Here is a 23,329-nt window from a genome sequence, read left to right on the forward strand (position 1 = left end):
GTCTTTTTATTGATTTGGACGATTACTGAATCAGTTCACCTTTATCCTTTGACGAGTAATCATCGATAGTCTCTCAGGAAGTCTTTGCTGCATTTATCAACGATTATTTGAGGTGAATATATTTTTATATTGCACATTTTTTCAATAATTTTTATAGTGTCTTATTATAATATAACAGTGATATTAATAATTTTGTTTTTATTTCTTTGTTTCAGTACATCGTAGCAATCGCACGCGAAGCAGTGATTTAATCGATAATTTGTATCGCTTAAAGAAGAATATCGCGGAGTAGAAGCAGTGTTCGTTCGTTCGCGTTTCGTGATTTAAACAACAATGTTTTAACATCGTCTGCGTGCAATGCAGTCGTTAGAGTCAGTGTTTGTTCGCAATCTTTATTAATTTTTTAACAGTCGCATAGGCTGTATTTATAAAAGACAATAGAGTTTCGCGAAGTAAATTCAGTGACCGTTCGTTAAAAAATAACTATCGCGTAATAGAGTCAGTGCATCATTGAAGAGATTGTTGATCAACTTCGATGACGATCTACGTAATTAACAATTTCGACTTAAACCGCGAACGAGTGTTTTGGAGCCAACGCAGAACTTCTTAAGTGGTGAGTGAATTTTTAAGTCCCTCCGATCACTCAATCATGTCGAGGACGAAAGGTCCGAATTGGCACGAGTGATTGGTTGTAATTAATTAGTAGAAGAGCATTGAGTGACCAGGAGTAAATTTCTTCGGAGATTTACTCCTGAATGGTTTTTTATTTTTTGATTTATTTATTAGTTCAGGATAAGTTCTTCTTGTACAAATGCTTTTATAATTATTTCAAATTTTCGATGTATTCATTTATTTTGAAATATTTTGCTCGCTCGAAAATATCCAAAAAATCGTTATTCATGAGTTTAAATAAAGAATGTACAAGAAGATATTCGCGATGGATAGTCTCTGGATTATAAGCGTAATTGTACATGATCTTTTTATAATAATAAAAGTATTCGCTTGTAAGAAGGAGCATCTAAGGATTTGCTTTATATTTTTAAATAAATATTAATTAAATATTTTATTAATTTGAATTGATACAAGATAAGTCTCATTAGAGTCATTGCTTTTGAAAGAGAAAAGTCGAGTAGAATAATTGCTAAAAAACAAAGAGACTTGTAGAGTCACAGTCCGTAAGCCAAGATAATTAAATTAATTAATTTTTAGCTCAGGATTTTCAGCAATTAATATACTAATTTAAATTTTTTTTAGGCTACCAATAATTGTGTAATGATTTTCTTTTATATCTTATAATTTCGAATAAAATTTTGTCGTTACAGTTTCTGAAGGATATTCGATTTGATTAGGCGCGAAGTAAACAAGATGGTATATGTCAAAGAGGCCCTCACAAACTGTGGCTCAAGAGGACTATTATCGAGTCATAGAGTTATTTTCGAAAATTCATTAGAAATTTTCGAGAATGGCTCTTAGTCGTATTTTAATTTTACCATGTTGTCACTCAAAATGCTTCTTATGGTGATGGGTGTAGGGATGTAGATTTAAAAAATTGAGAAGAAGTAACATTCTGTAAATAATATTCCCACATTGCCACACTTACGCGAATAGAATTATTTCATATTTTATGCCTTTTTAATATTAAACTTTTTTTTAAAACTTAATTGAATTTATGATTCTAGTTTAATAAAATCAAATTTTACGTTATAGTCGTTTGATAAATTTAGCACATTTTTTCTTTTCTAAAGTTCAAATCAATTCATAATTTTATTTTAATAAAATCGAGTTCAATATTAAAATCACTATATCTATGAAATGTAAAAGTAATATAATATTTCTTTAGATCAGTATCCAGAATTTTTCATTTTTTTTTAATTAATATTTTTTTTCTTAGCTTTTAAGTTTAATTAAATTAAATTCAGAATTTTATCGTTCGTATAATTAATATACATATATACATATTCTTTCGTTTTCCTTATTTCTTTTCAGCTAGCTCTAAGTTGTAGCGTGTATCGCGAACACGGGAAGGAATAATTAATAAATAGGTTTATCTTAACATTTAAACAAAGTACGATATACGTAAAGTATAATTAATTAATATTTAAACAATAAGATATTCTTAGCAATGTTATAAAAATTATATACATGTATTGTCATTTACTATCGATTAATAGATATAATAATATTTCTTTCAGAGAGAATAATATTTATTCATATTAATCGTTTATTTTTCTTAAGTTTAATCAAATTAAATTTAGCATTTTATCGTTCGTATAATTAATATACATATATACTAATTATTTTTTCTTTCCTTATTTTTTTTCAGCTAGATCTGGGTTGTGGGATCGCGAACACGTGAGGGAATAATTAATTAATATTTAAATAATAGGATATTCTTAGCAACGTTATAGAGAACATGTACATATATTATCATATATTATCGATTAATAAATATAATATTTCTTTCAGAGAGAATAATATTTATTTATATCTGTGTTCAGAATATTTCATTTCTTTTTAATTAATCTTTTATTTTTCTTAAGTTTAATTAAATTAAATTCAGCATATTATCATTCGTATAATTAATGTCATTTCTATTTTTTCTTATTTACTGTCATTAATTATCCTCTATATAAATCTCGGGTGGAACCCATGGGTGTGTGCCTCTGTGTGGGTTGATGTCTCAGCATCTTATAGAGCTGCTTCTCTTTTCTTCTCTTTCTAGGACTCTCTTTTCTATTCCATATTTTTCATTCGTATTTACTATAATTAATTATGATTTATAAGTCTCGGGTGGGACCCATGGAAGGGGACCATGGGTGTGGGCCTCTGTGCGGGTTGCTTTCTCAGCATCTTATAGAGCTGCTTCTCTTTTCTTCCCTTTTTGGGGCTCTCTTTTTTATTTCATATTTTTCATTCTTATTTACTATTATTAATTATAATTTATTAGTCTCGGGTGGGACCCATGGGATGGGGACATGGGTGTGGGCTTCTGTGCGGGTTGCTGTTTTAGCATCGTGTAGAGCTGCTTCTATTTTCTTATCTTTCTGCAGCAATCTTTTCTATCTAATATTTTTCTTATTTAACTATGTTTTCAATTATGTTATTAATATGTTATTTCTTTTCATTATGTCTTTTCAGATTTTTATTATGTTATTTCTTTTTAATTATGTTTTTATGGTTTTAATTACGTTTTTAATATATTCTTATTAATTATAATTTACAGGTTTTAGGTAGGAACCATTAGATGAAGCGGACTGTTGTTTCAGCAGCGTGCAGAGCTACTTCTATTTTCTTATATTTCAGCAGCTCTCTTTTATTACTCATATTTTTCTTCTTTAATTATGTTTTTAATTATGTTTTTAATTTTGTTTTTAATTATGTTATTAATATGTTATTTCTTTTTATTATGCCTTTCCAGATTTTTATTATGTTATTTCTTTTTAATTATGTTTTTATGTTTTTAGTTATGTTATTAATATATTCTTATTAATTATAATTTACAGGTTTTAGGTAGGAACCATTAGATGAAGCGGACTGTTGTTTCAGCAGCGTGCAGAGCTACTTCTATTTTCTTATATTTCAGCAGCTCTCTTTTATTACTCATATTTTTCTTCTTTAATTATGTTTTTAATTATTTTATTAATATGTTATTTCTTTTCATTATGTCTTTTCAGATTTTTATTATGTTATTTCTTTTTAATTATGTTTTTAATTATGTTATTAATATATTCTTATTAATTATGATTTATAAGCCTTAGGTGGTACCTATGTGATGATACGGATTGCTGTTTCAGCATCATGCAGAGCTGCTTCTATTTTCTCATCTTTCTGCAGGTTTCTTTTCTATCTCATATTTTTCTTCTTTAATTATGTTATGAACATAATCTTAATAATTATGATTTATGTTTTAGGTGCGACCCATGCGATGATGCGAGCTGCTGTTTCAACATCGTGCAGAGCTGCTTCTTTTTTCGTTTCTTCCTCTAGGTCTTTTATCTATTTATATATATTTATTTTCTATTATATTTATATTCTATTTATAATCTATATATACTATGTTTTATTTTATATATTTTTTTCTTTTTTTTATTTTCCCCTTAACTTCTTCTTTTCCAGGATAGATCATTGAGAGATAGATTCACCTGCGGTCGGATGCGTCATCGTAATATGACTGGATTCATCATCGATTTTTACGCGAGAATACGGGCAGGATAGGAAGAACACTGGCGCGCGTGTCGGCGGGCACAGGCGTGAGTGTTCTCGGGCGCGACTATATTTCGTTTGATTGTTCGAATCGAAAACGCGAATTTAGAGTAGAGTCACCGTTTTTCTAAAACTCACGTGAATGTACGCGGGCGCGACTTAAAAGTCCTACCGGGGACTTCGTTGATATTTGCTCGAATATTCGATTAGATTACCTCGCGGACGCGTTTTTTTAAAGTAGAGTCACCGTTTTCCGAACACTTGCGTGGGTGTCCGGGCGCGATTAAAAGTCCTATCATGGACTTCGTTTTAGTGTTGAAATTCGGGGTGCGCGAACGGTTTACCTTGTAGTGCTGTACATAGTTAGCTGATATTATGATAATCCTCATATTTGGTAGCGGGGCGGAAATCTCGACAAATATCATGGAAAGTCTAAATACCGGTTAACATATGTCACTTTGGATTTCAACTTAGAGTCACCGTTATTCTAACACTCACGTGAGTGTTCGCGTACGCGATTAAAAGTCCTACCGGGGACTTCGTTTTGTTTGCTCGAATATTCGATTAGTTTATTTAGAGTAAAGTCACCGTTTTCCGAACACTTGCGTGGGTGTCCGGGCGCGATTAAAAGTCCTATCATGGACTTCGTTTTAGTGTTGAAATTCGGGGTACGCTTCGGATTTCAACTTAGAGTCACCGTTTTTCTAACACTCACGTTAGTGTTCGCGTGCGCGATTGAAAGTCCTACCGGGGACTTTGTTTTATTTCTTTGACATTTCGATTAGATTACTTCGCGAATTTGGATAGAACAGTAGAATCTACGTAATTATAACACACGTGAGTGTCGCGAACGCGATTAATGCGCTTTGATTGTTCGAAATTCGGAAGCACGAATTCAGATGTGCTTAATAATCCGTTATGCTTGAGGCGAAGGTGTTGAACGGTAAAGCTCTCTGTAAGTGGGGTCCCTGTAGCTAAAGCTACATACCTCCTGTTAGCTAAGTCGCCCTAAACATCCGAAGCGGAAGGCATAAGGGATCGGTATCGCGGAACGCGGATTTTAGATTAAAGTAGAGTCACCGTTAGCTCGTGGGTCTCCACATGCAGCAACTTCCACGTAGTGAGACCTGGGTCGTTAATACTTGCAAAGTCAAATTATAAATCTTATAATACAAGTATTATCGAGCGAATGGCTGCATATTGTATTACATTTCTATAATTTTTTAAATCTAATTCCAACTAAACATTATCATATTTCCATCTTATATAGCTAATAATACTTAAAAGAAGAAATATAGCAGAAATCTATTGTACAATAATTTCTAAGACCAATGAAAAGGAAATTTTTCTATATCACTTTTATGTCTGCTGTCATTTCTATTTTTTTTTATTTACTACCATTAATTATCTTTTATATATCTCGGGTGGGACCCACAGGCGGGGCCTGTGGGCGAGGGCTTCTGTGCGGGTTGCTGTCTCAGCATCATACAAAGCTGTTTCTCTTGTTATATCTTTTTGGGGGTCTCTATTCTTTTCTTTCTGGGGCTCTCTTTTCTTTCTCCGGCTCTCGTTTCTATCTCATATTTTTGTTTTTGAATTATGTTTTCAAATATGTTATTAATATGTTATTTCCTTTTAATTATGCATTCTTAATATTTATTTACGTTGTTTCTTTCTAATTATGTATTTAATTATGTGTTTAATTATATGTTTATGTTTTTAATTATGTTTTCGATTATGTTTTTGATTATGATTTATAAGCTTTAGGTAGGAATCATGGAATGGTGCATGCTGCTTCTCTTTCCGTTTCTTTTTCTAGGTCTAATCTATTTATATATATTTATTTTCTATTTGTATTTTATATATGTCTATATATAATATTTTTTTGTTTTTATCTTTTTTTTTTACAGTATAGGTCATCGAGGGATAGGTTCATCAGCGGCCGCATGATACATCGCATGGAGGGATTCATCATCGATTTTTACGCGCGAATACGGGAAGGATAGGAAGAACACTGGCGCGCGTGTCGGCGGGCACAGGCGTGGGTGTTCTCGGGCGCGATTATTTATCGTTTGATTGTTCGTATCGAAAACGCGAATTTAGAGTAGAGTTACCGTTTTTCTAACACTTGCGTGGGTGTTCGGGCGCGATTAAAGGTCCTACCGTGGACTTCGTTTGATTTCTTTCAAATTTCGATGGGGGTATTTCGCGAATTTCGGCTTAACAGTAGAATCTACGTAATTATAACACACACGTAAGTGTCGCGACGCGATTAGTATTTCTAAGGAGTGCGCTTTGTTTGTTCGAAATTCGGAAAGCACGATTTCAGATGTGCTTGATAATTCGTTATGTCTGAAGCAGACGGTGCAAATGGTGGAGCTATCTGTAAGAGGTGTGCAGTAGCTATAGCTACGCATACCCTGTTAGTTAAGAAGCCAGTGCATTGAAGCGGAAAGGTATTGCGGATCGGTACCGCGGCACGCGAATTTTAGAGTAGAGTCCCCGTTAGCTCGTGGGTCTCCACATGCAGCAACTTCCACGTAGTGAGACCTGGGTCGTTAATACTTGCAAAGTCAAATTATAAATCTTATAATACAAGTATTATCGAGCGAATGGCTGCATATTGTATTACATTTCTATAATTTTTTAAATCTAATTCCAACTAAACATTATCATATTTCCATCTTAAATAGCTAATAATACTTCAAAAGAAGAAATATAGCAGAAATCTATTGTACAATAATTTCTAAGACCAATGAAAAGGAAATTTTTCTATATCACTTTTATGTCTGCTGTCATTTCTATTTTTTTTTATTTACTATCATTAATTATCTTTTATATATCTCGGGTGGGACCCACAGGCGGGGCCTGTGGGCGAGGGCTTCTGTGCGGGTTGCTGTCTCAGCATCATACAAAGCTGTTTCTCTTGTTATATCTTTTTGGGGGTCTCTATTCTTTTCTTTCTGGGGCTCTCTTTTCTTTCTCCGGCTCTCGTTTCTATCTCATATTTTTGTTTTTGAATTATGTTTTCAAATATGTTATTATTATGTTATTTCCTTTTAATTATGTATTCTTAATATTTATTTATGTTGTTTCTTTCTAATTATGTCTTTAATTATGTGTTTATGTTTTTAATTATGTTTTTAATCTATTTTTAATTAATTATAATTTTTAAGCTTTAGGTAGGACTCATGGGATGGTGCATGCTGCTTCTCTTTTCGTTTCTTTTTCTAGGTTTCTTATCTATTTATATATATTTATTTTCTATTTGTATTTTATATATGTATATATATATATGTATTATTTTGTTTTATATATTTTTTTGTTCTTTTATTTTCTCATTATCTTTTTCTTTTACAGTATAGGTCATCGAGGGATAGGTTCATCAGCGGCCGCATGATACATCGCATGAAGGGATTCATCATCGATTTTTACGCGCGAATACGGGAAGGATAGGAAGAACACTGGCGCGCGTGTCGGCGGGCACAGGCGTGGGTGTTCTCGGGCGCGATTATATTTCGTTTGATTGTTCGTATCGAAAACGCGAATTTAGAGTAGAGTTACCGTTTTGTAACACTTGCGTGGGTGTTCGGGCGCGATTAAAGGTCCTACCGTGGGCTTCGTTTGATTTCTTTCAAATTTCGATGGGGGTACTTCGCGAATTTCGGCTTAACAGTAGAATCTACGTAATTATAACACACACGTGAGTGTCGCGACGCGATTAGTATTTCTAAGGAGTGCGCTTTGTTTGTTCGAAATTCGGAAAGCACGAATTCAGATGTGCTTGATAATTCGTTATGTCTGAAGCAGACGGTGCAATTGGTGGAGCTATCTGTAAGAGGTGTGCAGTAGCAGAAGCTACGCATACCCTGTTAGTTAAGAAGCCAGTGCATTGAAGCGGAAAGGTATTGCGGATCGGTACCGCGGCACGCGAATTTTAGAGTAGAGTCCCCGTTAGCTCGTGGGTCTCCACATGCAGCAACTTCCACGTAGTGAGACCTGGGTCGATAGTATTTGCGATGTATTGAAATCTAATGATAAATCACGCAACGCAAGTACTACCGAGCGAATGGCTGCATATTTCCATTTTCTAAATCGCTTCTATCTGTTGGGTTGTATGAAAAGTTCATGCCGATTTTTTCATTACGTTACCTACCACAAATCGGCACGAACTTTACGGAAAACCCAATAATTATGATTAAAAATAATACTTCTACAGGGAAAGAGATAAAATATATTTAATTTCAAAGATAATTTTTTATAATTCTCAAATTTATATGCTAATTATCTAATGTCAGAGTCACTTGATAAATCCTTTCCAAATTATTTCAAATATTCAGATAACATTGGAGGCTATTATGTAGATTTTGGTCCTAGTATTATCGTAACATTCAACTTCCAAATGTTATAACAAAACGGTTATTTATTGATTTGTACTGTAATATATACAACAAAAATGAAATATTGTAATACATTTTTGCACTAGTTGCAAATATGATTTGTTTAGAACAATGTACATAATTAAAACTAAATTATATCACAAATACTTCTTAGTATTATGCATAATTTTTAAGTCATATAAAAATTTATTCAATTTTTATTTAATTCATCCAATTACAATGCCAAATAAAGAACTTCTCCAATGGTGGAGTAAATAGATTACATAGTTTTTCATCAGCTGACAAAGACGAACATGAAGAAAGAATTCTAAATTGGCATAATCAATTATATCCAACAATGGATGTACAAAGTGTACAAAGAATTACATATTACAAAGCAATCGTGAGTATTTCTTATAGAAAAATAATACAATAGCAGGCTTTTAAAATGTATAACATTAAACATTTTTTAAGATGAACATACATCAAGTTTGATACGTATATAAAGAATTCCAATTATGATTACTTATGTGCAAGTAGATTCATTAAGTCAAGTATAATCATAATTGACATTGACGTATATACGTTTGCATTACATAGCCATATTTATAAGTTTGTAATACACTTAACTAGTTATGTATGTTTATGCTGTTAGCATAAAATTTTGGGTATAATCATATTCAATCGTAGGTATAACAGATTGTACGAATTTTAAAAATATTATGAGATACATGTGGACACCAAGCTCCCGGCCACCCTCCATTACTGTTTCTACAATTTTCTTCATTACCTCAGCATGTCTATGTAAATATTACAATGGAAAATATAACTCATTTGTATAAAACTTTTAAATAATATTGTTTCTTAGTTAGATAGCACATAATTAATACCTGCATGGATGAACAGAAGCCATCGGTGGTCCAGGCAAATGAGGATGTATTTCCATTGTAACAGTTTTTTTAGCATGATCTTGACTAACATCTTCATACATTTTTTCTACTGTAAGTGGTTTTCGATTCTACAAAATAATTTATGTACTAATTTTATTTAGTTAATTACTAACTATAAAAACTGTTTTATTATATACATATATTATATATATACATATATATATATATATATATATATATATATATATATATATATATATATATATATATATACACACAAACCTCATCATAACCACAAAGCCACAATCGAGGTGTTTGGTAATATTTATCATAGGTAATGTATAAATCATAGGTGCGTGTATGAATAATTTCTCCTTCAGAAAACAATTCTGTTTTCTCTTTTGCAGTCTTTTTTGAGGTCTCAGCAGTAAACTATGACATTTTATCAAAATAATATATTAATTTGTTAATAATTACATAATATATTAATGAAATATTTAGTATGTTTCTTTGTACCTTGTCTTGTTCATCAAGCATGCCACTTATTTCAAATGCTTCCATATCAGCAGCTTCTTCATCATCTTCATCACCTTCACAAGAATCATTTTCATCTAATGATTGAATTGGTTGATTTTCTTCTAATGTCATTTCAGTTACTCTGTCATCTATACCACCAAAAGTTGTATCAAAGTGATGAGTGTCAACCCATCCACCTTCAGGATCATCAGCTTCTATAATACATTCTTGTTCTTTGCTGTACTCAATCTAAATTTAAATAAAAAGATTTGTATTTATTCTCACTTAATAACAATGTAAATATATAACTAATACCTGTTTACATCTGCGTGTACAAGGAACATTGCGAGTAAGTAAGAATTGTTTTTCTTTTGGCAAATATGACTTTGCTCTGTCTTCATCACCTGTAGCCCATTGCCAAGTAGGGCAATGATGTACAAGATGATCACCAGCAGCTACAAATTCTTCTGGTGTTAATACACCTGTTTCTCTGAACTTACTTTCCTAGGAAATTAAAAAGTATCAGAATTATTTTAATATTCTGATAATTATTATGATAATACTTAATAAAAATTTTTTTTTTCCAATTGTTTAGAAAACAAGATAGTACAAGAGAAAATATAAAATTATACCTTTAACACAGGGGTTAAGTATTCTGCGACACCCAATGCTGTACCTTTTACAGAATTTATAACACTTTGCATTATAGACAAATTCGTGCAATTTCTTATCGACAAGTGATTCTGTTTTGAAAATATAATAATTTAATTTATTATTCACAAAAAATCACAGTGCATGCCGGTATTTAATAAACAAGTCTGCTGATTTTTTATGACAGTATTAGACAATACAGAAACGTAACGCTTCCTTTTTGCTTGTCGCTTTCTTACTGTTATCGATTCGCGTACCACAATCTTTCATTCGTACGTGACTTCGCATGACAAAATTACAGCTGGCTATTCGTTAGAATATTAGGGTGATTCTAATGAAAATATTCGTTGCACTAAAAGTAAAGCATTTTGTTCAATTTCTACTTTCATTGGATAATTATATAAGAAAATATATTTAACGAAATGCGTACGCGTCTATAAGTAAACTAATGTTTTTTGAATTACTTACAATATTTATATGGATTTATATTTAGATTACAATAACTTTTGCGCGCGAATATATCTATTCTAATATTAATAATAAAATTGTAGTAATAAAAGATAAAGTGAATCTTCCAATGATTTCACGTGTGGTATATTTTGATTGGTCACACAAACAAAATGTGGTAAAGCCAATAACATTACCACTACTATTTTAGGATTATTTATAAAAAGTAGATACTTTTCGTAAACGAATTTGCACGATTGTGTGATATATAAAAATAATTTTTTAGTGATAAATACGATTAACATGAGATAATGTGAAATCTTACATATAAGAGATTATAAACTTGCCGATGAGATCCTGTACATGATTTTTAACGTGACACACAAATTGGTCTTTATAACACACATATACATAAACTGTTTGCCTTATATATGAACTTCTACTAGAAAGTTACAGTATTATATACGTCAAGACAAGTTTGCAATCGAATTTGAAATAAGATTGAATGGTAAGATCAGTTTACAATTCATTGCATAATATTTTACTTGTATGACAGGTTATATTACTTCGTTTGAATTTTTGGAACACGGATAAGCAGAACTTCGCAATCAATTTAAATATCATTTTAACTCGTTTCTCGTAAGATGTTAAATGTTATTTAATAATTCTTCTAATTTTATTATTCGCATGATGCTTTAGTCATTTTATGTCGGTTGTTTTTAGTTTCATTCCAGACTTTTACTGTTACTTACCAGTGTGTCAATACCTAAAATCATCCTTACGTTCGCCCACCATTTTTAGTATATGTTTATCAATTATAATAATCGTTACATTCCTATTATTTTAACTATCCACAGCGCCTTCTTCTATTCTTCGCAACACATTTTTCAGTGCTCGGATTAGCTAAAGATTTAGTTTTTTAAGTATGAATATTTTTAGGTTAGATCAACGAAGCTTAATGCTTATGCAGATGGAAAATTATTTGTATCACCTCTAATATAACTGTACGTTATAATTTTGATAATATTACCAACTACATTTATAAAAAAGCAATGACATCTGAATATCGTACGTAACATAAAAATGTGGACAATTTAATGGTCTACTAAGAAACTATAAATTTAAAGGTAAAGGAAGTGTCAGATGATCTCTTAGTTCTTTTTTTAATATACTAGAAAATAATTCTGACAATATTACTTTTACATTAGATTTATTTTTATAATATTTTCATTTGTTTTTCCATAATAGTTATTTATTGAATATGCTTTTTTTATGAAATACATACATTAGATTGTACGTTCAATTAGTACAGATAACGCAACATGGACTGTTAAGTACATACCATTGCAACTGTTGAAATTACTTATTTATTTTATGTGTAATGTAAAAAATATATACATCTTGATATTTATAAACACTTATCACAATATAATAGTATACATTTTTATAGCTTTTTTTGGAGACTTCATTAGGTATAAATGCTATATATATATATACATGTATATATATATATATATATATATTAACACGTTGAAAAAATGTATTCTGATCTACTTTTAATGTAATATTAATGTTTTATGTTTGTTATCTTATTTAGTATATTTGTTGAGTTTCAATATATTTTTAAATGATGAATAATAGTAAATGAATCTATATTTTTTTTTGTATTAACAAGTTCCATTAAAAATGTGTTAATACATCCACAAAAATACAAAAATAATTTTATAGTTATACGCATACATTTTTTTTCTTTTTTCTATATATATATATATATATATATATATATATATATATATATATATATATATTTACATCAACAATATATCACATGTCATAAAATTTCATAATATTTACATGGAAAACTAATATGTTTAATATTTTATTTTTGTTATAATTTTTCTTCCACGAACTTGTACATATTTTTGTCATAATATAATACATTATTGCATTGCAGTATTGTAAGTAATTACTTTATATTTGAGTACAATTTATACAATATGCAAATAGAATTTAAAAATAATAAGTATTAGTTATGTAGAAATTAATTATTTTATTAATTGTAACTTTTCTCTCTAATTTATTTGATATTTTTTATATTTTGCATAAATATACGCATAATTATTTAAAAACATAGTCGGATTATTCTCTTTACAGGATATCTGAAATCTGGAAACATTGCATCCTGATTGGTACCTACCACATTCATGAAAAAGGTTTCAGTTACTATGTCAAAGTCCTTCTTACATTTTATACATGATTAGTAATACCACATAACAGTCTACTTTTATTTTTCGCACATGATCCACAAGGTGTGCATCTTATAAGAAACATGCCTCTGTTCGGAAAGTCTCAAAAAAGTCCGGCGGAGGTGGTAAAGGCTCTCAAGGAAGCAGTAAATGCATTGGAGCGGGGTGATAAGAAGGTAGAAAAGGTATGTTGCAAGTATACATTTCGGTTTCTATGATGAAATACGTTCGCTTTTAGGCTCAAGAGGATGTCAGCAAAAATCTTGTACACATAAAAAATATGTTATATGGAACTGCTGAAACTGAACCACAGGCAGATATTGTTGTGGCTCAATTGGCACAAGAATTATATAACAGTAATTTATTGTTATTGCTTGTGCAAAATCTAAGTCGTATTGACTTTGAGGTATATCTTATTTCAGTGAAAAAATTTGTGTATATTATTAATAAAGATCATTCTGTATATTTTATTAAATGTCTATATAACTTTTGTATTATTTAGGGAAAAAAAGATGTTGCTCAAGTTTTTAATAATATTTTAAGAAGACAAATTGGAACAAGATCTCCAACAGTGGAATATATATGCACCAAACCAGAAATCCTGTTTACTCTTATGTCTGGGTAAATTCACTATTAAACTGAATTACCATAAAGTTATATTCAATTAAAAAATAAATTAAATTATATTTACATTTTATTTTAGTTACGAGCATCAAGACATTGCATTAAACTGTGGCACTATGTTAAGAGAGTGTGCAAGATATGAAGCATTGGCAAAAATTATGATATATTCAGATGATTTTTACAATTTCTTCAGATATGTAGAGGTGTCTACATTTGATATAGCATCTGATGCGTTTTCTACGTTTAAGGTACGTATATATGTACATACAATAAATGTACAATAAATGTTTAAACAAATATGTATATATACAACATTAAATAATATTATATTATACTAATTATACCATTTGCTGTAGGAATTACTTACAAGGCACAAAATTCTAAGTGCTGAGTTTCTAGAAGTTAATTATGATAAAGTTTTTTCTCATTATCAAAGGTTATTGAATTCTGAAAATTATGTAACAAGACGACAAAGTTTGAAATTGTTGGGTGAGCTTTTGCTTGATAGACACAATTTTACAGTATGTATTTATTTTAATAATTACATGAAATATTAAATATATTCTTCACGAAAGATTCATCTTTCCATAACGATTATTCCAGGTTATGACACGATATATTTCAAACCCTGATAATCTAAAACTTATGATGAATATGCTTAAAGAAAAATCACGGAATATACAATTTGAAGCATTTCATGTATTTAAGGTATGTCATCTATTTTGTCATAATAATTAATATGACCATATAAAAATTATGAAACAATATTCATATTTATACAGGTATTCGTTGCTAATCCAAATAAACCTAAACCAATCCTTGATATACTTCTTCGTAATCAGGAAAAGTTGATAGAATTTCTAACGCGCTTCCACACAGATCGTTCGGAAGATGAACAGTTTAATGATGAGAAAGCGTACCTAATAAAACAGATCAAAGAACTTAAATCTGTACATGAAAATTAAGTCAAAAATACAACTACTGCTACAGCTACTGTTATTATTACAATCAACTCTATTGCTACTACTGCTATTCTACTATTACCACCAATGTCGCCATTGTGGCTATTTATTATTCTAAGACTATATTATTCAATTAGCATCATCACCATTATCATCATCATTATCATCATTAATGTTATTTTTTAGCATCGCCACTGCAATTATCATCACTATTATCATAATTATCATTATTTTCATCATCATTATCATTCTTATTGTAATATTATTTTTATTACATTAATGTTGTTATTATTATATTATATTATTATTATATTATAATTATTATTATTATTATAATTATTATTATTATTATAATTATTATTATAATTATAATTATAATTATATATTATTATTATTATTATTATTATTATTACTATTACTATTACTATTACTATTGTCGTTTCCACCATGTGATTTCCATCATCATCATCATCGTCATCATCATCATCATCATCATCATCATCATCATCATCACCGTCGTCGTCGTCGTTGTCGTCGTCGTTGTCATCATTATTTACAATAATAGCATTATCATGCTCATCTACATTGTCATAATGATTAACTATTACTTTTATCATGAGCATCATTGTCATCATTATGTCATTATTACTGCTACTACTACTGCTATTATTGCTACTACTATTGTTAGTAATGCTACTATACAATCAGTTAACTTTATTTTCAAATAGTTGTGTAAATAAAATTTACATTTATCACTTATTATTGTATCATATAAAGTTGAGATGATGTTGTAATACTCTATATTTCCATTAATGAGTTGATTATTAAAGTAAATGGTATGGCAGCTATAAGAAATTATCTTTTAATTTTGTTAGCATTCCTTTAACAGAACAACCAAATTTACTGAATACTTTGTTTTGTTAATATTGCAGAAAATATAAATACAGCAAATAAGTTACTTTAAAAATTTTGACAATTTTGATATTTATTTCTCCTCAATGAACTACACTTACACATGTTTATATCAATATTTATTTACATTTTTATTTCCAATAAGACGTAATTTCGATATATATATATATAGAATTTCTGCAGATAATCTTTCACAGATATAAATAATTTACAAATTTATCTTTGTTTCTAAAAATCTATTTAAAAACAACAAATGGTATTTCTACATTTATGTGACCATTAACATATAAGATTAATAGAGTAATTTCATCAAGTTCATCTAATATTAAATTTACATTTAAAATCTTACATTTTGCTAAAAACTATAAAATAAAGTCTTATTTTACATTAACAAATTATCAAGATAGGAGAGATACGAGAGTTCATGAGAAATGTAAGTTTCACTTATTGGTAATCTAGCACATATTTGTATTTTTATTTATATGTATTCTGTTTCAAGATAAATATTCTTTTATGTCCAGTTGTTCAAGTATTGCTGTTATAGCATTCTCAATAGTTGTAAATATACGAAGTTGTTTATGGAAAAGTGACCAATCAGGTTTACAACTTGGAAGTAAGTTAGTTTGCTTTCTTAATATTTCTGAATAATGTGTGAGCTTGTCTTTTCCTTTAATAATCTTTTTATATATAGAATTTAATAACCAGATGGACTGTGAACATGTTGTAAGTGCCTATAAATGAAGAGATATTGAATGAGTGGATTAAAACAACAAAATAATATAAAAGATAATAAAAAAGATGGGATACATTATAATGATATTATAATTATATAAATAAAGAGTTACCTTCTTATATTCTTCCTCATTTATGAGTAACCACATTAGTGTTGCTACATGTAAAGATAATTCTTCATGATCCAATTTATCATGTAATAGCTTTACTGTTGGTAATGCATGTCTTGGCTATTATAAGGTTAGTAAATAAAAATATATATAATGATTAATAATAATTAATTCTATAATCTTATATTTTATATAGTAATGTATATAAAATTGAAGTATGATCAACGATACTTAATCATAACATAATTGTATTATTTGGATATATATTTAAGAATAATGATTATTTATTCTTACCATACAGACATAACTCCTTGTTGGTGGAAACTTAGCAAGTGTAATAAGTATATCTGTTGCTCTTAAACAGACTATTGCCCAAGGTAATGATCTATTACTTCTAATATATGTTTCATAAATATTGTCAACCAAGTTATACTCACATAAAGTAATGCACTCCTTTGGTGATAATCTAGTTATCAGACCTGTATAAAATGTTTATATCAGTGTCACTATAATTTAAACTTATATTTTAATAAATATATTATTAACCTAATGAAGCAAGACACATTGAGAGTTGACCAATCTTGTTGAATTTTTTAAGTACATCAATTGATTGTTGATAACGATGTGCTAATGTTGCATGTGGTGACGCTGTTATTGTGGCTGTTTTTAATCTTTGCCGTACTTCTGACATATGGACGGATTCTTTTTGCCGTATTCGATACCCTTTCCATGCAGCTTGTATAATTGTAGCTGCTAATGTTTCCTTTTTAGTTCTTAAGATAATAATCCACCATTTTTCAATTATACTAACTGCACGAATTCGTTTTTCATAATATAAACGTTTTTCACGTATATTCCTCCACCATCTTTGAATTTTTATAACTGAAATTATTATATTACGGTACATTTGCCGCACAGTAAATTGTAAAAGATTTTGTCCTTCGTTTTTATCTTTAAAATCAATAAATTTACAGCTTTTTACAAATAACATTTGCCACCACCAGTTTTGAATTGTTTTAGCAGCAGAGTGATACATTTTTAATTCGTTTCTTTGTGCTCTTGCTGTTAATTTAGCCCGCCACTTAACTTGCACCCATATAGTAGCTTTTTTTAAAGCATCATATTCCTGAGCAAATTTTCTACTAATTTTATCTGATCTATAACGACGCTGTATCTTAATTGTTACAAATTTCAATAGTTCATAATCTGAATGAACTTTTTTACCTATAACATACGCTCGCCAATGAGCTTGTATCGTTAAAACTGCTTGTTTTTCAGTAATGAATCTTTTGCGTGCTACTTTCATTCTCCAATATGATTGTATAACGATTGTACTTTGCCGCAAACGGACATACCATTGTCTAATATGACAACTAATTTTATTAGCTCTATATAAAAGTTGGATATAAATAGTAGCAGATTTCAGAACACGGAATCTATAATGTTCTTTTTTAGCCTTTTGCAAAGCCCGCCAACGTTTTTGTACTTTTACTATACATAATTTCAATTTTTTATATTCTCTTTGTTCTTGTTTCATTATCAATGTAGAACGCCATTTTCTTTGTAATACAATGGCTGCTACGTTCCGTTTATGTAATAAATACTTGTATTGTTGTTTAGCTTTGATCATTCTCCACCAAGCCTGAATTACTATACACGCTCTTTTTTTAGATAGATATTGTTGTCTAATTGATCGGGAAAGAATTATCGCACGCCACCATTTTTGCAATGACATTGTTGCTTTGCGAAGTTCTAAATAATGATTTCGTTGCTTTTGAGTAATATTAATATTTTTCCACCAATGTTGTATACATATTGCAGCATTCTTCATTTTTAAAATATTTCTATGAAAAGCTCTTTCTACCGTAATACACTTATACCATGCTTCTATTTTCACAACAGCTACCTTTTTTTTTAAATATTCATTTCTCGCTAATGTTTTTCTCCAATACTTTTGAATAATAACAGTTGATCTGCATAGAGTTTGATATTTTTTTTGTTGTAGAACGACTATCCACCATCTCTCAATTGTACTGACAGCGTCTTTCATAATCACGAAATTATTTCTTTCATGTCTCATAATTAAAATACTTTTCCACCATATTTCTATTGTACGAATAGCCTTTAATTCTTTACATTGTTCTTTCTTCATTTTATCATACATGTTTTTAAATTTCCATCTATTCTGAATGAAAACAACAGTATTTTTGTATTTTATATAATTCATACGGTCAAATTTCATTAAAAGAGTTGCTCGCCAATATGTTTGGATTACAATACATGCAATTCTCATGTTAATATAAGTCACTCTCTGTACTCTCATTTCTTTTAACGCTCGCCACTGTCTCTGTATAACGATCGAAGCGTCCCGTTTATTGTGAAAATCTTGAACATCTAGTTTACACTCGTGTATTCGTTTCCACCATCTTTGCAATTTTATTGTAGCCGACCTAATGTGTAAAAATCTTCTACGATCGCGTATTCCACGTATTGAATGTCTCCATATGTTCTGTAAGAATCTAACAGCCTTTTCTTTTTTTTGTAATTCTCTTATATATTCATCTCTTAAAAAGATTAGTTTTCTACTGATCAATGCTCTTCTCCATGCTCGCTGTATAATACAGGCTGCATTATTTTTATATTTTCGTGTATAATTCCTTATACGAACATACCATAGTACAGCACGCCACCAGTTTTGTATACATCGTGCAGCTTTTTCGAATCTTGGTGCTTGATATTTGTATATAATTTGCCATAATAACGATAATGTTTTCTCCTTATGTCCATCAGCAATACTTCTTGCATCAATGTTACCAGTTAAAGCATAGCTACATTGCAAAAGTGCTTTCAAAGCAATATCAACATTGTGTATCTTTTGTAAACGTGAAATCGTTGGCATTCTACACTGGCGCGTTAAGTCCGATCGTCCACTGATTAATTCCATAACTCGACAGAGTCTGACACCATCTCGTAAATCATTTTGAATACTTGTTACAGCATAATCAAACTCATCTAAATACGTTTGCTTATATGAGACAACATATTCATATGATCTCAAAACCTTAGTAAGATCACCAATACCGCTTAAGACTTCTCGAGAAAAAGCTAAAAGGATGGCTCTGCTATCTTTAATATTTGCCTTTTTATGAAATAAGCATGGATCGTGGCGAATAAGTTTGTTAATCTTAGAATAATCTAAGAAGTAAACTAGAAAAAGAAACTTCTTTAACATAAATTTATTCATTTGAGTTATGAATGCCGTTTGTTGCTGTTTTCTATGATAAGCATTTGGATAATTTTTTTTCAAAAAAGGATCAGTAAAGAATCTTGTGAGAATAAATCTCGTAAGACCAACCAAATCGTTGTTAGAATGTAATGGTATATTTTCGCCATAGATGGTTTCTAATCCAATTCTTAGCCATAATGGATTATAACTTAAAAATAATTCCAGCATTTCTTTTTGTAACCCTAGAAAAATTATTTTAATGAAGTTAACAGAAAATAAAGCAAATTGAACCAAAACGATCATAGTACTTTTTCATATAATTTAATAATTTACCAATATCTCTATGCAAGTCACGATCCAATCTTATAGTCAATATTCCCTTTTCTATACAAACGGTTGTACGCGATAACACATGAACTATTTCTTTTTTGCGGTACATAGCATTTGCAGCTTTTCGTAATGCATTCAAACGTAAATCAGTATGATATCTGATGAATCACATATACTAATGAGTATGATAATTATAATCACATTATTGTTTTAACTAAAAATTATACAGTTACATTATATAGAGGTATTTACCTTGCTGAAAGAGCTTCTTTAGTTTCAGCTAAAATTGAATTTTCCAGCAGTTTACATGATTGCCATACTTTGCCAATGTCAACACAACTTGTTTCCACGTCGGCATTCAAGTCCTCAGGTGGAGATAATAATGCATTTAACCATTTTTTAAAGGTAATCTCTTGATTGTACACCCATTTTTCATCATAATACATTGTACTACAATTTAAAAAACAATTATTATATTATGTTATAATTATTAATACTGAATAACAAAAGTCTAAATAATACAAAATCTGTGCGTCTTACCTACTAAGAAATGGATCTTCTGTAACACATGCTGCAAATGGATCAGGATTACAAAATTTAGTAAATAAATTATCTGTGTCTTGAAGTTTAGAATTATTCTCTTTAGATTGATCCGACGCTATATCAAGATTTTTTTTCTTAATCACATTTGCCAATGATAGTTTACTGATTCTAACTCCTGGTATTGATACATTTACATTTTCTGAAATTAATATAAAAATTAAATATATTTGTGCAAGTAATTATATATTATTAATATTAATTATATGCAAATTATATTATTAATTATTTACTCTTAGCGGGAGTGTTTGAGTAAACTTTTTTTTTAATAATTCCTTTATGCATAAATTTTTCCTTTCCATGTTGTCCATATTTTTTTGGTGATATCTTACGTGATAATGTCTTAGCATGAAAGTATCGTTTAGGAGGTGATATTTCTATACAAATTCCTGATGATTTTTCTGTATCAAAGGTTTGTGTTTTGTTTAATGTTACATTTTCCGATGTATTTATAAATCTTTCCTGAATGGTTGTTCCAAAATCAATATTCCTACGTATTTGCATCTTTGTTTTATGGTTATTATTACCTTTGACCCATAGGTCTGCTTCTAAGACATCTTTTACAGTCGCTTGATCTTTATAATTTGTAGAATATTGCTTTGTATTAAAATTTGAAGTACTTGGAATTGGCGAAGATGAAGGTAAAACTCCTGTACAGGGAGTATTAGCCCATTCATTTCTCAAGGATTTAATTGGCGACAAACTATTAAAATTTTCAGATAATTGTTTTACTTGCCATAATTCTAAATTTTGTGTTCCAATAGATAAATCTAATGATTTAATTGACATATTATTTAGATTTTGATTTGATATGCTATTAATTGATAGCATGGGACTTAGATTATATGTTCCATTTCCGTCAGTTTGTACAGACATTGTTTCTACATAATTATCTGTATAATTATTACAAACGGATGTATCCTTTGTTGAGGTTCTACGCTGATTTGATAAAGTTTCTAATACATTAGTAGGTTCTAAGGCAAGATTATTCATCAAGATTGAAAATTCTGATGAATTATTTAGAACTTGTGGGGATAGTGAATCTTCATATATCTCTTTTCTATCTGTAATAGAAATATTTTTGGAATGTACAGTTTCCTTCACATATGTTTCTCTACGTATTTCTATATCTTCTAAAATAGTGGAAGGAATGTTTTTCATCTGATTTACGAACTCTTTTTTGTTATTAGAAAGTTTTTGATCTGTATTTACAACAGTTAAATTAAAAGCACTAGAATCAATAAATTTTAAAAACTCATCAGATTTCTTCTTTGGAAAAACATTATCACATTCTTTTTTAAAAGATTCTGTTGTATGTTTATAATTCATACACATATTTGCAATATTCTCTTCATCTTGAATATTTTGCAATTTTGATACGTCCTTTTGTATTTGCTTATCAAAGCTTGAAAAGCTTTCTTGGTATGTAGTCTTATTTCTGAATACACTCTTTTCTTCATATGTTTTTCTACTTCTATTTGTTAATTGTCTTGATGATAGAGGTATCAAAGGCTGTTGTTTATTACATTTTGTTGTAGAATTTTTAGCAGTAGTTATAATTGCTACATCATATTTAATTCTCCGACTATCTGTAAATTGTAATACATCTCGCCAACAACCAACTTTCTTAGGAGACCATTTGATAGATATTACTGTATTGCTATTACTTTGGACTGTTGCGTGAGATATATCTAAGTCTATGTACCGATCTTCATCAGGCTTCTTTGTAACTGTTATCTAGGACATAATGTTTAATTGTTTTATATATATATATATATATATATTTTTTTTTTTTTTTCTTTTTTATAGTATTTACATACTTACAGTTAAGGCTTTATTACTTATATTTTTTATAGTCAAATAACATTGTACAGTTGTGTTTACAAAAGTTTCCATTGTTATCCTCGTTTGAGGTTGAAATGGTCCCAATACTAGAGTAAAATGTAAGTCATTTGTGCTCCTGTCAAAAGACTTTGTATCCTTTTTACTTTTTGGTGTAACATTAATCTAAAATCAAGAAATTCACTTATACTCCATGTATGATTTATTTTTAACCCTTAATTCGTAAACGTTTTTACGATCACGACAAAACATAAATGTCATTGTATTAACGACACATTTTTCAATGGGTCAAATTTTGAAAAAAAATCTGAAAAAATTCATATAGCATCTTTAAACCTTCTAAATAAAGATTAAAATAAAAGATTTATCCAATGATTTCTATAAATGCATTATTATTGCAAATATATAAAGTATACTTTTCACACTTTTTAAATTTGCTCAAACAAGAAAATTTCCGGTTTACGAATTAAGGGTTAATTATTTATTTCGCAAATTCACAAACAAAGACACGTGAATATAAATGAAATATAACGTGTTCTCACTTGAAAGAACATTATCTTCAACTAAAAAGTAATTAATTTCTTTTATTATTAATGACAGGTGCGTAGCAGTCACTGACGGTTTTAACGATACTTCGAACAATTTGAATTCAAACGCTT

At 29.5% G+C, this 23,329-nt stretch overlaps 3 protein-coding genes across 10 annotated transcripts; 1 reads left to right on the top strand and 2 right to left on the bottom strand.

The window, feature by feature from the left end:
- Positions 1–8,784: 8,784 nt before the first annotated feature.
- LOC124429412 (ubiquitin-like-conjugating enzyme ATG3) lies at positions 8,785–10,925 on the bottom strand. Its single transcript, XM_046974665.1, has 6 exons — positions 10,621–10,925; positions 10,304–10,492; positions 9,989–10,237; positions 9,755–9,904; positions 9,473–9,600; positions 8,785–9,382 (listed from the first exon to the last, which is right to left on the bottom strand). The coding sequence occupies exons 1-6, from the start codon at positions 10,690–10,692 to the stop codon at positions 9,226–9,228; spliced, it is 945 nt and encodes a 314-aa protein (XP_046830621.1). The 5' UTR covers positions 10,693–10,925; the 3' UTR covers positions 8,785–9,225.
- Positions 10,926–11,150: 225 nt separating this feature from the next.
- Positions 11,151–14,968, top strand: LOC124429410 (protein Mo25). Of its 8 annotated transcripts, XM_046974660.1 has the most exons (10): positions 11,642–11,725; positions 12,026–12,090; positions 13,241–13,299; positions 13,396–13,517; positions 13,571–13,738; positions 13,835–13,953; positions 14,036–14,204; positions 14,313–14,477; positions 14,560–14,664; positions 14,739–14,968. In XM_046974660.1, the coding sequence occupies exons 4-10, from the start codon at positions 13,416–13,418 to the stop codon at positions 14,919–14,921; spliced, it is 1,011 nt and encodes a 336-aa protein (XP_046830616.1). In that variant the 5' UTR covers positions 11,642–11,725; positions 12,026–12,090; positions 13,241–13,299; positions 13,396–13,415; the 3' UTR covers positions 14,922–14,968. The 8 variants fall into 8 exon arrangements, with proteins under 8 accessions (XP_046830620.1, XP_046830615.1, XP_046830613.1 ...); XM_046974659.1 differs by lacking the exons at positions 11,642–11,725; positions 12,026–12,090 and adding an exon at positions 11,168–11,594; XM_046974657.1 differs by lacking the exon at positions 12,026–12,090 and having other exon boundaries at positions 11,599–11,725.
- Positions 14,969–15,395: 427 nt separating this feature from the next.
- LOC124429378 (protein abnormal spindle) lies at positions 15,396–23,303 on the bottom strand. Its single transcript, XM_046974568.1, has 10 exons — positions 23,213–23,303; positions 22,653–22,835; positions 21,062–22,565; positions 20,769–20,970; positions 20,481–20,678; positions 20,232–20,386; positions 17,219–20,140; positions 16,967–17,151; positions 16,676–16,792; positions 15,396–16,561 (listed from the first exon to the last, which is right to left on the bottom strand). Exons 1-10 carry the CDS (start codon positions 23,222–23,224, stop codon positions 16,325–16,327), a joined length of 5,715 nt encoding a protein of 1,904 aa, XP_046830524.1. The 5' UTR covers positions 23,225–23,303; the 3' UTR covers positions 15,396–16,324.
- Between the last annotated feature and the right edge of the window lie 26 nt (positions 23,304–23,329).

Source organism: Vespa crabro, chromosome 15, assembly GCF_910589235.1.
Source record: "Vespa crabro chromosome 15, iyVesCrab1.2, whole genome shotgun sequence".
Lineage (NCBI taxonomy): Eukaryota > Metazoa > Arthropoda > Insecta > Hymenoptera > Vespidae > Vespa > Vespa crabro.

Coding starts and splice junctions, on each gene's coding strand:
- LOC124429412 (XM_046974665.1), bottom strand. CDS start 10,692: ATGCAAAGTGTTATAAATTCTGTAAAAGGTACAGCATTGGGTGTCGCA. Junction 10,238..10,303: donor GTACACGCAGATGTAAACAG/GTATTAGTTATA, acceptor ATTTAAATTTAG/ATTGAGTACAGCAAAGAACA. Junction 9,905..9,988: donor TGCTTGATGAACAAGACAAG/GTACAAAGAAAC, acceptor AAAATGTCATAG/TTTACTGCTGAGACCTCAAA.
- LOC124429410 (XM_046974659.1), top strand. CDS start 13,416: ATGCCTCTGTTCGGAAAGTCTCAAAAAAGTCCGGCGGAGGTGGTAAAG. Junction 13,954..14,035: donor CTGTTTACTCTTATGTCTGG/GTAAATTCACTA, acceptor ATTTTATTTTAG/TTACGAGCATCAAGACATTG. Junction 14,478..14,559: donor TTGATAGACACAATTTTACA/GTATGTATTTAT, acceptor CGATTATTCCAG/GTTATGACACGATATATTTC.
- LOC124429378 (XM_046974568.1), bottom strand. Junction 20,387..20,480: donor AAAGAAGCTCTTTCAGCAAG/GTAAATACCTCT, acceptor GTGATTCATCAG/ATATCATACTGATTTACGTT. Junction 16,793..16,966: donor CAAGGAGTTATGTCTGTATG/GTAAGAATAAAT, acceptor ACCTTATAATAG/CCAAGACATGCATTACCAAC.